The sequence below is a fragment of the Candoia aspera genome, chromosome 15 (genome assembly GCF_035149785.1).
Source record: "Candoia aspera isolate rCanAsp1 chromosome 15, rCanAsp1.hap2, whole genome shotgun sequence".
NCBI lineage: Eukaryota > Metazoa > Chordata > Lepidosauria > Squamata > Boidae > Candoia > Candoia aspera.
The window spans coordinates 14,989,316-15,002,954 of NC_086167.1; the positions used below are offsets into that span (position 1 = coordinate 14,989,316).

The following is a 13,639-nucleotide window of genomic DNA, read 5'->3' on the forward strand; positions in this document are numbered from 1 at the left end:
CATGTTACTGAAAAAGCCATATGGGGTGATGACCGAAACTAGCTTGCAAATGCCAATTTAGACCATATGAGTAATCTACAGTGAGTTGGGAGCTTACACCAAACGCTGCAATGATTCATGAAGAAAAGGGCTAATATTATATTCAATATGTTGAGCAACAGGAAGCACAAGGCAACTGACTTGAAGAATGCTGAAATCAGTATTTGGAAGGCATTCAGCAGTAAGTCACTGCTCAGATCTCTCTCGAAGAAAGAAGGCCGCAAGAGAAGCGGCGGGGGGGGGAGGAACGGGGTGGCTTTACTACAGTTATTCCTTAAGGGCAACTCAGTGGGTCTCCAGATGAGAGGAAATTGGGAAAAGGGGTAATGACACATTACAACCTGGAGGCCGTATGACTGAAAAAAGTGGTAAAAACAGAAAATAGGAAAGTTCTTCTATCTGATAAAATGGAAGATGGTGCCCTGGGTCAAACACCTGAGGGCATCACAGCTGGCTGGGTTCACTCAACATGCTGAGCCATAACTCTCACTTTACAAACCACAAAACACACTACGCCCAAACCAAACCAAACCAACCAGGTTACAGTTTGGCAGAATGCGTGTATGCAGACACCAGTTCTTATTACTTGGGTTGTAACCTAAAACGCAACTCCAATTCACTTCTGTACCTTTTCAGTGCTACACCAGGGACACAGAGCCCGCAGGGCAAGCAAGAGGCATGTGCTGAACATTTTAAAATCAGTGATCCTGTCCTGAATCAGACTGAAGCAACAGAAAAGACCACTGCGGCCCAATTTACCTTCAAAATTTGACCACAGATTCTATAAAAATGGGTGCAACAACTGTTGTTACCCACTTGATGGAACTTCACTAATGAAGCTATGATGCAGATATTCAATAACTTAAAATTAGTCCTTGAATATACGACACTGGAATAACTACCTTTTCTCTCCTACTGCACAATCTATACTGGCAATACATACCAGAGGGGGGGATGCATACATATGCGTGTGTTTTTCTTTGGGCCTTTTGATTTTTGGTTCACAAAAATCCCTTTTTCTTCCCAATCCAAAGCACAGATCGGGCTTCTCCAACTTGGACTCTTTGGGATGTGCAAGACCAGGGATTCCAGGAGGTGAAATGCAACATAGCTGGGGCCTCTCCTCCCAGTGGGGTTACCGGCTACGCAAAGGGGCCAAGGCAATTTAGCAACTGAGTCTACAAAACGTTGGGTGAAGGGGAGGGACATGTCAGTTTTTGAAATTACTATCATACATAAGGATACCATGTCATTATGTATGCCAATGTATTTCAGTGTCAGCAAACTCTAGGCTCTGTATGTAAAGCTTCAGCCACAAATGAATTTTCAGGTCACTAGCAACACCTATTTTCTGTTTTAACTCCAAGTGAACCAAGCCACAGGGCCATACCTCTGACCTTGCACTGGACTCTGAGCAAGCATTTCCAAGGACAATTACCTCCTCCCTAAACAGCTCGCTCCTTCCTTCCTTCCTTCCTTCCTTCCTTCCTTCCTTCTGAGATGTATCTAGAGCTTTTCCTATGGTTCAAGTGTTAACCGTCTGCCCTTCCATTCTGCATTCATTACCAAGTAAACTTTTACCCTAAATGCAGTTTCCCCTTCTCCTCCAAGTGCAGCAGATGCATTATCTTAAACAAGTAAAGGCAGGGGATGCTAACATACTGCTGACAGGGAACTGGGATTTATGATTTTTCTTCCCAGGTAAGTCCACAAAAGGTTAAAATTTTGAAAGAAAAACTACCGAGCTCAATAAAGTCAACTTTAAGCAAATACATAATTTTAAGTTATCTTGCAGTAATTGACATCATAGGTAAAATTAAGGGACCAAATGCTGTAATGCAATTTACAAGCTATCCACAAACATCTCACTTCTACTAGGATGGGAAATAGGGCCTCAAAGACAGACATGTCAAATGGTATTTAACACAAGACAAGGAGAACATCCATCCTTTCTTCATCTAATTAAAGAGGATTCATTAAAATTAGTTTTTCTTACATCTCTGCCTGTTTGGTACATTTTATGGAATTTGGAGGATCTTATTAAATGTCAACATTGTCGTCTTTTCATATTCCTTGCAGGACCATCTGGCTCCCTCAGTAGCTTACTGACTTGACCATATTTCACTTAAAATTAAACAAGTGAAGTATTTCCCTAGAATAGTCTTGACAAATTATTCTATATAAATTATTAAGTCCTTGGTGGGGGGGGGGGGGTGATTGCCAGCCATCAGTTCAGGTTATTCCCATATTCTTCACAAGCCAATTCTCCCTACCAACTGTTCGAGAAAGATAAAGCTGTTAGTAGAAGAAATTGGTAGGAGCCGTTTCCTATCAGGTCAATCCTTAAATATAGAGGGGATCTTTGCAATCAAGAAAAAAACCAATGCTACACATTTAAAGACTCCGCAAATTCTAAGAAGTGTGAAATTCTTTCCATTACAGCCCTGGGGAAAAATCCATTATAATTGAGCTTGACTAACAGTGCAAGCACCTAAATTCTCACGTTTCTCATCAGCATTAGGCTCAAGGATGGGTTCAATGGCTTATTTTGCCACTTGTATGAACTCACTCAAGCAGACAGTAAGCTCAGATCTTTTATTAACATTGCTAAAAGAAGGGGACATTCCTCATTTCTGTCTGCTGACACATCAGCAGCCATTCTTCGGGGCATTTTTGGTTAAAAGGCAGGGAAAGTAAATAAAATAATCATGCCTTTTGGAGGCAAGATTGAAGAGAAAATGTACACCAGTGGCTAGGGGAGATAACTAGAAGTGATCTTTTTAAGCAAGGAGAAACTTTTCCAGAGCAAGGCTAGTATTTCTCCTTTGTTTTTCTATCACATTCTTTTAAATCAAAGGTCTGATTGAAACGTACAGAGAAATAAGGCATCAGCTAATGTTGTGCAACTGGAGTTCTGCTTTCAAAATGTCCCTTATCTGTGTTACATCTGTTATTCTTCAGCACCAGAAGAACAACTGTATGGACTATGCTGTTCTGGCCTTACCAATTTAACGGCCACACTTGGAAGCACAGCAAGCCATTTTTGTTCAATTAATACCTCGTCCTTCACTCTGCATCCAAGAAACAAGGCCAATACTGCAAAGTCTTCCAAACGCTGGCTATGGGCATATGGTCACACAGCCAACCACGATTTCCTAATTCAGAATAGCCTTAGAAAGTGATCTATTTTTTGCCCTAATATGCATTTAACTCTTGTGCTTTTTCTAAATTAATGACACAAGGTTCTAATATTCCATTAGAAACCAGTTTATCCATGATGGCAGCAATCAGAGCATCATGATTAGTACTTTGTTCCAACGATTCCTTCAGCACCAAGTGGGACACTTCAGACATCATTTCAGAATTCTGGCTAATTGTGATTGGGATTACTGTTGCTTCGTTCTGCCAGGGAAAGGCATTCCTAAATCAGGGAGTCAAGAACAAGCCTTTGCTTGTTACAACAGCAGCAAGGCAGGGATTTCCATTAAGGCATCACAGTCAGTAAAATAGGAGGAGCATCCAAGCAGGGACAACTGGGCTGTGGGTACCAGCATGCCTGCTTATTTGCAACCCTTTAGAATTAAAGCTTGTTTTGTCATCAAAACCAAGTCAGTGCGTACAAGGAAAAGTAAAGAAGCAGTTGGCTTTCAAGTTGAAGAGCACTGTACAACTTACCACTGTATAACATGGAACAACTGTATACAAACAGGCAAAATTTAAACCCAATATTATAACAGTAACTTTTAAAAGTAAGGGGATGCATGGGCTGCAAGGAACAGAAGGCTATTACTGCTATGGAAATAACTCTCTCTAAATTAAACTCAGAAATATCACAACATGCTACAGAAATTTTTTTGGAAATCATTCTCCAGGTAAAGGTTAAATCATGTCATCGTAACAGGAACAGTGTTCTTGGTAGGGTATTTCAAGTCATCTTCAAGTTTGACATTGGGCAATTTATATGCAAACAATCTCATCGTCATGTACAGAATTTTAGTGTGAGGCAGCAATATTAAAGTTTTTGCTGCAACAATAATTTACCTGCAGAACGTCTACCATAATCAACAGATTGTTTTAACCGATTACCTGCAAAACCAGTATTCTACATATATTCATATTTTATTTCTTCCTTTAATGGAACAAATCTATCACTCAACCATTTCATTATTTTATTATATATCTACCACCTACTGGCAACCTTCAAAATAAGTGGTTCTCATAATGCACCTGTAGCTACCTATAGGTACAACATTCACCCACCCAAAATTGATCCTGCCACCATAAAGCCCCTGAGAAAAAGCTGAAACAGACTAACTAAATCACATGTTGCTGCAGGAAAGAAAATCTCTGCAGAAGACCCTATTCTCTCAGCCAGTGAGTCAATGGCATGAAACTGGGATTCCTCATTGGCTCAGAATCAGTAACTTACTATACTGCCTAATGGTGCAAGGGACAATCCGTCTCTCGCTCCTAGATTTTTAAATCATATCCCTGGTTCTGCACTCCAGTTAAGTCAAGTCTGCGCCATTTCTTTGTTTCCATTTTTAAGGTCTCTTTAAGGACTGCCTCAGATACACAGAAAACTACCACGTGCATCAACAGTAATTGAGTTAGAGCTGAGAACAGGAGTTCCACACACAAGTTACAACTTCTGCATGTGCACCTGAATACCTGAACCTTCTCTTTTCACCAAAAATAAAAGATTTTCCTCCTGTGAATTCCTTCACATTTTCCTAACGTGCCCTGAAAATCTACTTCAGAGGAGTATCCTGAGAACTTAACACAGCAACAATCTACGTCTAAAGGAAACTTTGAAGGACAACCTAGGAGTTTGGACAAAACGTTTTGCAAAGCTCACCCTTCTGTACACCACTTTTAATGCTCTTTTTCCTACCTTCCACCCTTCTCCAAACTCATGCTTCACATCTGGCAACATGAACCTATCGTTTTACAAATTACTTTAAAATTTAGAATTGATTTCACAGCCCTCATCTTACCAATTCTGTGCACGAAGCAAGGAGTTTACTTTACCAGAGGCTTCCCAAAGGTCAGTTACCAAATTTGGTCAACAATGGTGCCATCATTGCTGTCATCATTCTTGTCACTGTCAAGAGCAACAACTGTCACCTTGCTATTATCAGCAAGAGAAGGCAACTGGAATATTCCCCCATACAAATTCTATTTACAGTTTGCATTGCATCCAAAAAAAGACTTCCAGCAGTCTCAGTTAGTTTCATAACAATCAACTGCTAAAAAATCAACAACCCTATACCAGTTCACCTTCTTGCTGGGGCCAAGGTTAAAAGGCAATGGCACCAGAAGAAACTATTTCAAATAGAGAGACGAAGACAGTAACGTCTATTCACAATATTCAGGTATGTCTGGCTTAAACTGGTATGTGTGGCGCTGGGTTTGCTACAAGAAGCCGCTCAAGAGTCTGGGGTCCAACTTATTGAACTTTGACACAAGGGCAAAACACTTATTTCAAGCAAATGACAAGACAGAGTAACGATACCCGGTCTTCTACCAGAAATGATTTTCAAAACCTCAGTAGCAATCCAGGAAACCTGTGCATCAATGAAGGTAAAGCAATCAGTTCAATAGGATGAATATACTTACAAAAGATATACATGCTGCCAGCAACAAAATTCTAACTAATAAATCTTCAAACTGTTCGACCACAAGCTCAAATAAAGTTTTTCCTGCCAAGAAAAAGATTCAGACTTCAGTTGTCAAGCACAGACCGTGAAAAGCCAAGCACCAATAGCAAAAAAGGCTTCGTATGCCGGCTTACCTTCTTCGGCTGGTAGTTCTTTAAAACGCCAAGAGTTCCAGGAATCACACCAAGCGGGTGGGGGGGGGGAGAAAAACCCAACAACCATTAGAAATATAAAGGTATCTGAGCTAGATTAAACAGCTTTGTATTCTAAATGCTAAAAGGCCGACGTTCTAAGGGTGTGAGCAATGCAATAGTTAAGGCGGCTTCCTTCAATGAGACAGAGGCGGGCGCAGGCTTCTCTGCATTTTACGTCAAGAACATTTCGGCAGCGAGCTGGTAAGGGTTACCAATCCAGCCAAGTCATCACTGCTATTAACTGTAGTTTCTAACGCAGCTCCAGGGTTGAAAGTTCCCCATCTCCATTGACCTAGACGGCCGCCAAGCCCACCTTCTCTTGAACCTCTCCCCCCCCCCGCAAAAGGAGAGGGGCAGTGGTTCTCTATGCCCATCGGGGAGGGCTGCTCCACTTCGGGCATGCCGTTTCCCCCCTCTGGATGCGGGCGCGCGCCGGCGTTTGAGGGAGCGCAGCAAAGCCGCGCGGAAAGGGGAGAGACAAAGGTCACATACGCAACCGGGAAGCTTCAACGTACAAAGGAGCAAGGGGGGGGGAGAGCAGGGGGACCCCCGCAGCTGAGGAGCCGCTCTTCTGTCCGGGAAGGCGGAGGGGAAGCGGCCGAGCGCGTACACGCTGGAACAGCCCGGGGCACCGAAGGGAACCCACGAGGTCGGCTGCCAAGTCAGCCATCTTCTCTTCCTCCCTCTTTTCTGCCGGTCCTGAAGCAGATGCCGGGTCGGGGACGGAGGGTCGTGGGGGTATCACGACCAGCACCGCCGCCGTCGTCCTCCTCAGCCCGGGGGCGGGCGGGCGGGCGGGCGGGGGAGGGGAGATCCCGGCTGCCTCCCACCCCCGGCCGGGAGCTGCGGCGCCCCCCCACCTACCGTTGGCGCCCCACCGCTCCTTCAGCTTCTTGACCTGCTCCAAGCTGAGCCCGGTGCTCTCGTTGACGCCGAAGTAACCCAGCACCTCCTCCACCGTCTTGGTGTGCGCGTTCTCCATGGCGGGAGGCGGCGGCGGCGGCCCAGGGAGTCTCCCGCGCCTTCTCCCCCCTTCCTCTTCCTCCTCGGCGGCGGCGGCGGCGGCGGCGGCGGGGCGAAACGGGCGCCTCCCGGCCTCGCCGCCTGCCTGCCTTCCCCCCGCCCTCCCCTCCCTTCCCTTCCCTACGGATGCCCCCGGCCCCTCCGCTGGGCCAGCCCCGGTCTCGCGGGGGGGCGCTCGCTCGCTCGCTCGCTTTCTCCGGGGGGAGAGACGCTCCCTCAGGAAGAAGTCCGGGAAAGCGGGGAGAAGCTGGGGGGCGCTCCCCCTCCGGTGGGCCCCTCCTGGCGCGGGGGGAAGCGGGCCGCCGCCTCGGGGGGCGAAGGAGCCCCTTCGCGGGGGCTGGGGGGCGACGCGCGCCGGAGGGGAGAGGAGGGGGCCGCGTCAGCCCGAGGCGATGCTCTGCGGCCGGCCGCGCTCCCTTCGCTGCCTGCCCGGCGCTGGCTGAGCCGGCGGCGGCTGCTCTAATAGAATTTATCCGAGGCGACTCGCCGCTGCCCCTCTCGCGGCCGCGGCATGTGGACGACGCGGATTGGCCGCCCGCCCCTCGCGTCACCGCCGGGACCCGGATGCGGCCCCGCCCCGCCGCGGCCCGCGCCAATCGCCGCAGAGGGAGCGAGGGACGTCGCGCGCCGAGCTTGGGGGAGGGAAGGGCAAGAGAAAACGAGCCGCCCGCCCGCCCGGCGTTGATTCTGCGGGAGCGCTGAGCGCCCGCTCCCTCTGGCGGAGGAGCCGCCGGAGCGGACGCGGGCGGGCGCCGGAACCGAAAGGTGTGGGCGGCGGCGAGCGTGGAGCGTTAACGGACGGGCGGGGCCTGCCGCCCCCGCTGCGCGCGCGGAAGGGCTCGCGCGGCGGTCGCCACGTGGGTCGGCCGGGCCAGACGCGCCGCTTAGCCGGCTGCGGGGGACCCGTCGGGGGCCCAGCCGGTTGCCGGCCGCGATGGTGGGACACGCAGCCGGGTTCGGGCTGGCGGAAAACTGCCTGGTGTGTAAAACGTGCTAAAACCGACCCTTGTGTGTATGGTTTTTTTTTTAACGTGTGAATCCGGGCAAAGTCAAGCTATGATCATGATGAATCCTGGTTTATTGAAAAAGCCGAACTGGCGGGTTTCCACCAGCATCACCCACTGGTAATTTTAGTTTAGGGTTGCAGTTCCACCTCGGTAGGGTAAATCTGAAGAACCCGGTTGTAGGCCACGGTTTGATCTGGTGGGATGGGAGGCTTGTGGTTTCTCCTGGGTTGCAAATCCGGGTTTCCAGAACCCCCACATCGCAGCCGTTCTGCAGACGGTGCCCCAGTAGCTTGGCTCAGAATGCAAGAGCAAGGAAAGGCAGAAAGGCGGCCAGGACAAAAGGGTCCTGGAAACAGACCATAGTCTTGCTTTGTCATGCTTAATGATGGCTTGACACAAGCCTGACCAATCTAAAGCAAAATGCTTTGTTCATCAGCTACCAAATGGGGGATGTAAGGCACAACACCTTCTGACTGTAAACAATTGGGGGGTCACCCTAACACTTTAAAAAAAAAAAGCCCCCACAGGAGCAGAGCAGGAAAATCCCTTCCTGAAAAGCTTTCCTAGGCTTTTGGACAGTGACAAATGGTGGTCTGAGAACAGAAGGATGGCAGAAAACCTTTGCCACCTGCAAGCTGAACCCGGCTGCCCATCTTGGCAAGGAGGAGAAGGATGCTTGAAAGCAGCAACGGGGTGATGTGTTCAAAGGCCCAGCACACACCGCCATCTCTAGCCTTGAATTCTCTCCCACCCACCCCCCAAAAAAACCCACATTTTTCTCTCTTCCTGTTTATTTCTGAGAATTTTAGCTGGGAGCAACAGGCTCTGCCAAAGACAGAATGCTTTGGAAACCCAACTGTTTCCCTGGCAGATTTGCCTCTTCACCAGCGATTTTGGATTGTCAGCGGGAAGGCTCTGATGCTTTGTAAACCGTGGAAGTCTGACGGCTTCGGGCAGCTTAAATTTCTTGAAATGGAGCAAGCATTAGGATGGGAGAGAGCAAGATGTACAAATGCACCGCTCAGGAGGAGCGGGGATTGTGGCATGAATGCAGAGCGGGACCTTGTCAGAAAAGTGGGTCAGATTCATTCCTGGAGAAATCCTGCCAGCTTTGACGGGACGCAATTCAGCAACCAAGCTGTGAGATCCTCTTTTGTCTCTAGCGCCGACGCAGGAGTTTTCCCAGGGATTGAACCAAGGGCAGGATAGGCCAGCCCTGGGTTGTGTGGGTTGGCTTTAGGCGTCTTGCTCAGTTGTGATGGGTTGAGGTGTAAGTCCAGCCAGTTCTGGGTTGGTCAGCAAACCAGACTTAAACCGTGGCATAGCACCATCTGTGAACAAAGCCACCCGCAGGCCTAGAGGCGGACAACATTGGCAATGGCTTTGCAGAGTGGCCAGGTGGAAGATGCCCGGAGTAAGAATAGAAAGGGCATGGCAGTTCAGTGTTTGGACGAGCTGCCTGGGGATTTGAACGGCACCTCCCTGTGCTTCACTTAGCCCCAAAGTCATTAGACTTTGGCCTGACATTTGAGCATCAGAAAGAGCTTCGGTGTCCCCTATTTGTGGCAGTGACCGAAATACTGAGCAAATCTGCCACCTTACATAACGTGGCGGATACACGGAGACGTTAAGCTACTGAACGCCATGTCCCCATCCCGTGTCTTAAGTGAGGAAGAAAAAACCTGGCCTGCTTCAGCTGCTCATTGTCTTGCACAGGGTGGAACAACCCTTTCTCGGTGCCAGATGGATGGACGCCCTTGGTAAGTCCAATGTCCTGCAGATGATGGGTAAGAGGTCATTGGTGGGAGGGAAGGTCTGGGTATTGCAACATGGAAGGATGGGTTGGCAATGTGCTCAACAGCTTTCCGTCCTTGTTGCTGGGACCCAACGAGGAGCAGGAAACCCACCCCATGAGGCCTTCTCCAAAAGCAGAAGGAATGTGAGCTGCAGGGAAGGAAATAGAGCCGATCACCTGCCCAGGTTCTAGACCTATCCCCATGATCCCTATGATCTTGAGAGAACCAGTGACCATCAGCTCTGCTACATTTGCATGGTGGAGCACGTTATTTCCTTTGGACATCAAACTGTGTGGTCAGTAGGCCAGGTTTAGCAGGATATTTGAATTTAGCCTAGGACCCAACGGATGGTGAAGCCATCCTTCCCACTGATTTACACATGCTCTCAATATGCTTCCAGGGGATCTCAGGAGCTACAGTTGGCCACAAAAGAAGGTGGCCCTTTCATAGTTGGCCAGCTCCTAGCTGAGAAGCGATGGTTCTTAAAGGTTTGGCCTGTTAATTTCTCCCCTGCCGGCTTTTCTGTTTTGGAAAAAATTACCCTCTTTTTTCAGAAAACATTGCTGGCAGAAAGGTGCCCGTTTCACATTTGATGGGGCTTGTGCTCTGAATAACACTAGTTCAGTTCAATTGCATCAAACTGGTGTGAAAACAACTCGGGCCACTCACCAGTGGCTTAACTAGCCTACCGCTGTAAAAGTTTTTGAGGCCTCTCAGAGGACGACAACGTTCCCAGAGCAGACTGTTTTCTGGCGGGGCATCCTGCAGTTCTGACTGCTACGCAGCTCTCTCCGACGTCACAGGGATTTGTGTGCTTGCTGAAGTTGTCCTGGCCTCCAGAACCTCTTTTCTATTTTAGACTGTGTGGCTTCTTGACTTCTGCAGATATTCTCAGATTGGTTTGCTCCGTTTTTACCCAAACCCACAGGATTGCAGAGGCAGATGTCAGGCAGGGAAGCGCCCTCAACAGACAGCCATCGTTCCAGGGAGCTTCAGGAGATGGAGAGGGAGATGGGAAGCCACACCAGTCCTGCAGGACTGGCCTGAGATGAGCTTCATCAGCCCCCTTGCCCCCAGACGGCTTCCCTTCTACCGGTCAGGAAATGGCCTCCTGTGTATCTTGAAGAATTGCTTTCAGACAAGTTTGCTTTTATCCTTTTCCCACCCATTCCTTTTCTCCTTTGTGTTGTGTCATTGGACTGCCAGCCAGTGGGCTTACACAAAGCCTGCCTTGGGCCCTGTCAAAGCCGAACAGTGAAATTATTAAATGAAAAAGCAAGCTTTAAATTAACGACACTGTTATAGAGCCTGAGACTTTCCAGAAAGTGACCATCTTTCACACGTTTTTCTCTGCTCCTATTATTTGACGCAGATGAGGCTTTCCATGGGATGGAGATAAGAGGAGGAAGGGCATCTCCTTTGGGCAAGCCTTTAAAAAGTTGGTCATCCTTTTTGGAGCTTTCCACAGCGATAAATTAATCTGGCAGGACTTTTGACAGGGACAGCAGTGAGAAGCATCAAGGGACCCAAATTAAGAATGGGACCCTCTTTTGGGCTTCCTCGCTCTTGACCATAAGCCGAAGTATTTCTGGTGCCCCTCTGAGCAGGTCATAGCGAAGAGACAGCCAGCAGAAATGATTAGTTTTAAACGGACAAATCTGGGATCAAATGCCTGGCACTGGAGGGGAAAGCATAGTAAAGATGTAAAAAGCGGGGGGGGCTCAAGATTCCCAGCAAGACACTTTTTTTTTTTTGGCTTAAACTAGGCTAAAGAAAATAATGAATTGGGAGCAGCAAAGGCTGATGAGAGTGTGTGGGTGCGCATGTGTGAGAGAGCAAGGTCGGTTTTGGAAGTAATTAGATGCAAAGCTGTTAATATTCCATTACAGCAACTGTCAGCGCAGGCAGAAAAAATAAGTTGATTGCATTCTCTTCCCTGCAAAGTGGTGGCCGCCTGGAGATTAATTCCATAATCTCTCTTCCATTCCATGCATCTCCATCTCTTTGCATATTGAACTAACAATGGGGCTGCGGGCAGAATGGCACACATCTCCTCGCAACCACTGGGAAGTGCCGCCTGCACGCCCCATGCAAACACTCAGTCACACCTTCAGCACCCTGGCGGCTCTATCTCTCCGAATGGTGGAGCCAGCCAAGGATTCCACCAGTGGTTTTCCGTGGCAGAAGTGGGAGGAAGATAGAGGGCTGTGGCCAACCAGTATCTTTTTAAAGCTTTATTAATTTTTCAGAATATAATTGAAACACAAAATGCAGAATATAGAACAGATAGAATGCAAGTCTAAGAAAGAAACAAGAAAAACTAAAACAGTGCAAGAATAGACAGAAAAACATAAAAGACTGGTGACTTCCGACCTTCTCCAGCACAGATATAAAAGCACATATCTTGCTATTGCTAATCTCTTGCTATTAATTAAACATTTAGTAACATTATTTCTCTAAAATCAAACCATTTCATCATCAAAACCCGAAATCAGAACTGGCCATCCAATATCAAATGAAACCACAAAGCGATCCACGTGATATTTCAAAGATACAGAGGCTAGGTCAACACGCAGCGTGGTTTGCTTGCATTCAGTCTATCACAGTGCTGCTCAACCTTGGCAAGTTTAAGACGGGTGGACTTCAACTCCCAGAATTCCCCGGCCAGCCATGGGAGTTGCAGTCCGCCCGTCTTAAACCTGCCAAGGTTGAAAAATACTGGTCTATCGTGTTGTGCAAGCCCAACCCCTGGGATGATTCAGCCGTGGTTCATGGATTAGCATTGCATTAACCCAGGCAACCGTTTTATTCAGTAAACCATGGCTTAGTGCCAAGAGCAAACCCACCAGTTAATGTGTATACATGAAGAATATCTTCTTTATTAAACTAGCTTTCTGCACCTTAATCCCTCTGGCCTGGCAGGCTCAGGCAGAAGGCCCCCCCTTTTCCTGATATCTGATAAAGATACTCTGTGCATGTGAGAGAATGAGGTGGAACATCACCATTGCAGAGTTGGACTGATGATCCCAGTTGTTCTCCCAACAGATGCATCCCCGGAAACCACACGGTTCCTTGAAAGACAAACTGTTTCAGTAGTTTCTCCCATTAGACTGTCCGTTTTCTTGTCCAACACCTTCTCCCATCCGTGTTTGGGAATCACGTCCTTGCCTGATCCCAGCCTCTCTCTGCAGAGCACCCCATCGTGCATGACCCGAATAGACCGTCCATTCCTTGCTGTTCTCTCCCCGGCCTTTCCAACCAAGACGAAGCAGCGAAGGGGAGTCTGTCTCATCTCACCGTGGAACCGCCACGCAGCCGTGCGCGAACGCATCCATAACCAAGCGGGGGATGAGGACCATCACCCGTAGGATTGTAGGAATTGGCTTGTCTCCAGGAAGAAAGAGCCTCGCTTTGCAAAAGCATTAGGAATTTATTTATTTATTTATTAATCAAATTTATCGCCGCCCATCTCCCAAAAGGGACTCTGGGCGGTTTACAATAAAACAAGGAATATCAAGCTCTGCCCTCTGCGTTATATGACCTATTAATGTTCTGAGGAAACGATATTGGAGTGATGCTAAGACTAATGTAAACCAGAGTCACCTAACCTCTTAAACTTTGGCAGTCAGGATTTCCTGCCTTGCAATGAGAAGCTAGATCTTCCTTGACTTGGGGGATCAGGAAATCCCAAGCCTTGTGCATGGGGGACTCCAAGGAGATCGGTTTTGCCATGATCGTGGCATGTGGGTACCTTTGGTTGAGTTTCTCACCACTCTGTCCAATACCAGGTTTGGAATTCAGCCTGTCATAAAACTGCATCCCTTCCACTGCCCTGGAGAGGTGATCGTCACCAATCACTGATTTCATAGGAAATCGCTCCTTGCAGGTTTCAGGGTGGTAATCTTGTGCTTCACCACTGA

At 48.0% G+C, this 13,639-nt stretch overlaps 1 protein-coding gene across 1 annotated transcript in view; it reads right to left on the bottom strand.

Annotated features, from left to right (window-relative positions):
* Nucleotides 1-6,905, bottom strand: part of ATP2A2 (ATPase sarcoplasmic/endoplasmic reticulum Ca2+ transporting 2) — a 30,012-nt gene extending 23,107 nt beyond the window's left edge. The window contains exons 1-3 of the mRNA XM_063315831.1: nucleotides 6,758-6,905; nucleotides 5,834-5,851; nucleotides 5,659-5,741 (exon numbers count right to left, since the gene is read on the bottom strand). Coding sequence (XP_063171901.1) covers nucleotides 5,659-5,741; nucleotides 5,834-5,851; nucleotides 6,758-6,875 — 219 coding nt within the window. The 5' untranslated portion in view covers nucleotides 6,876-6,905. The remainder of the gene's footprint in view (nucleotides 1-5,658; nucleotides 5,742-5,833; nucleotides 5,852-6,757) is intronic.
* Between the last annotated feature and the right edge of the window lie 6,734 nt (nucleotides 6,906-13,639).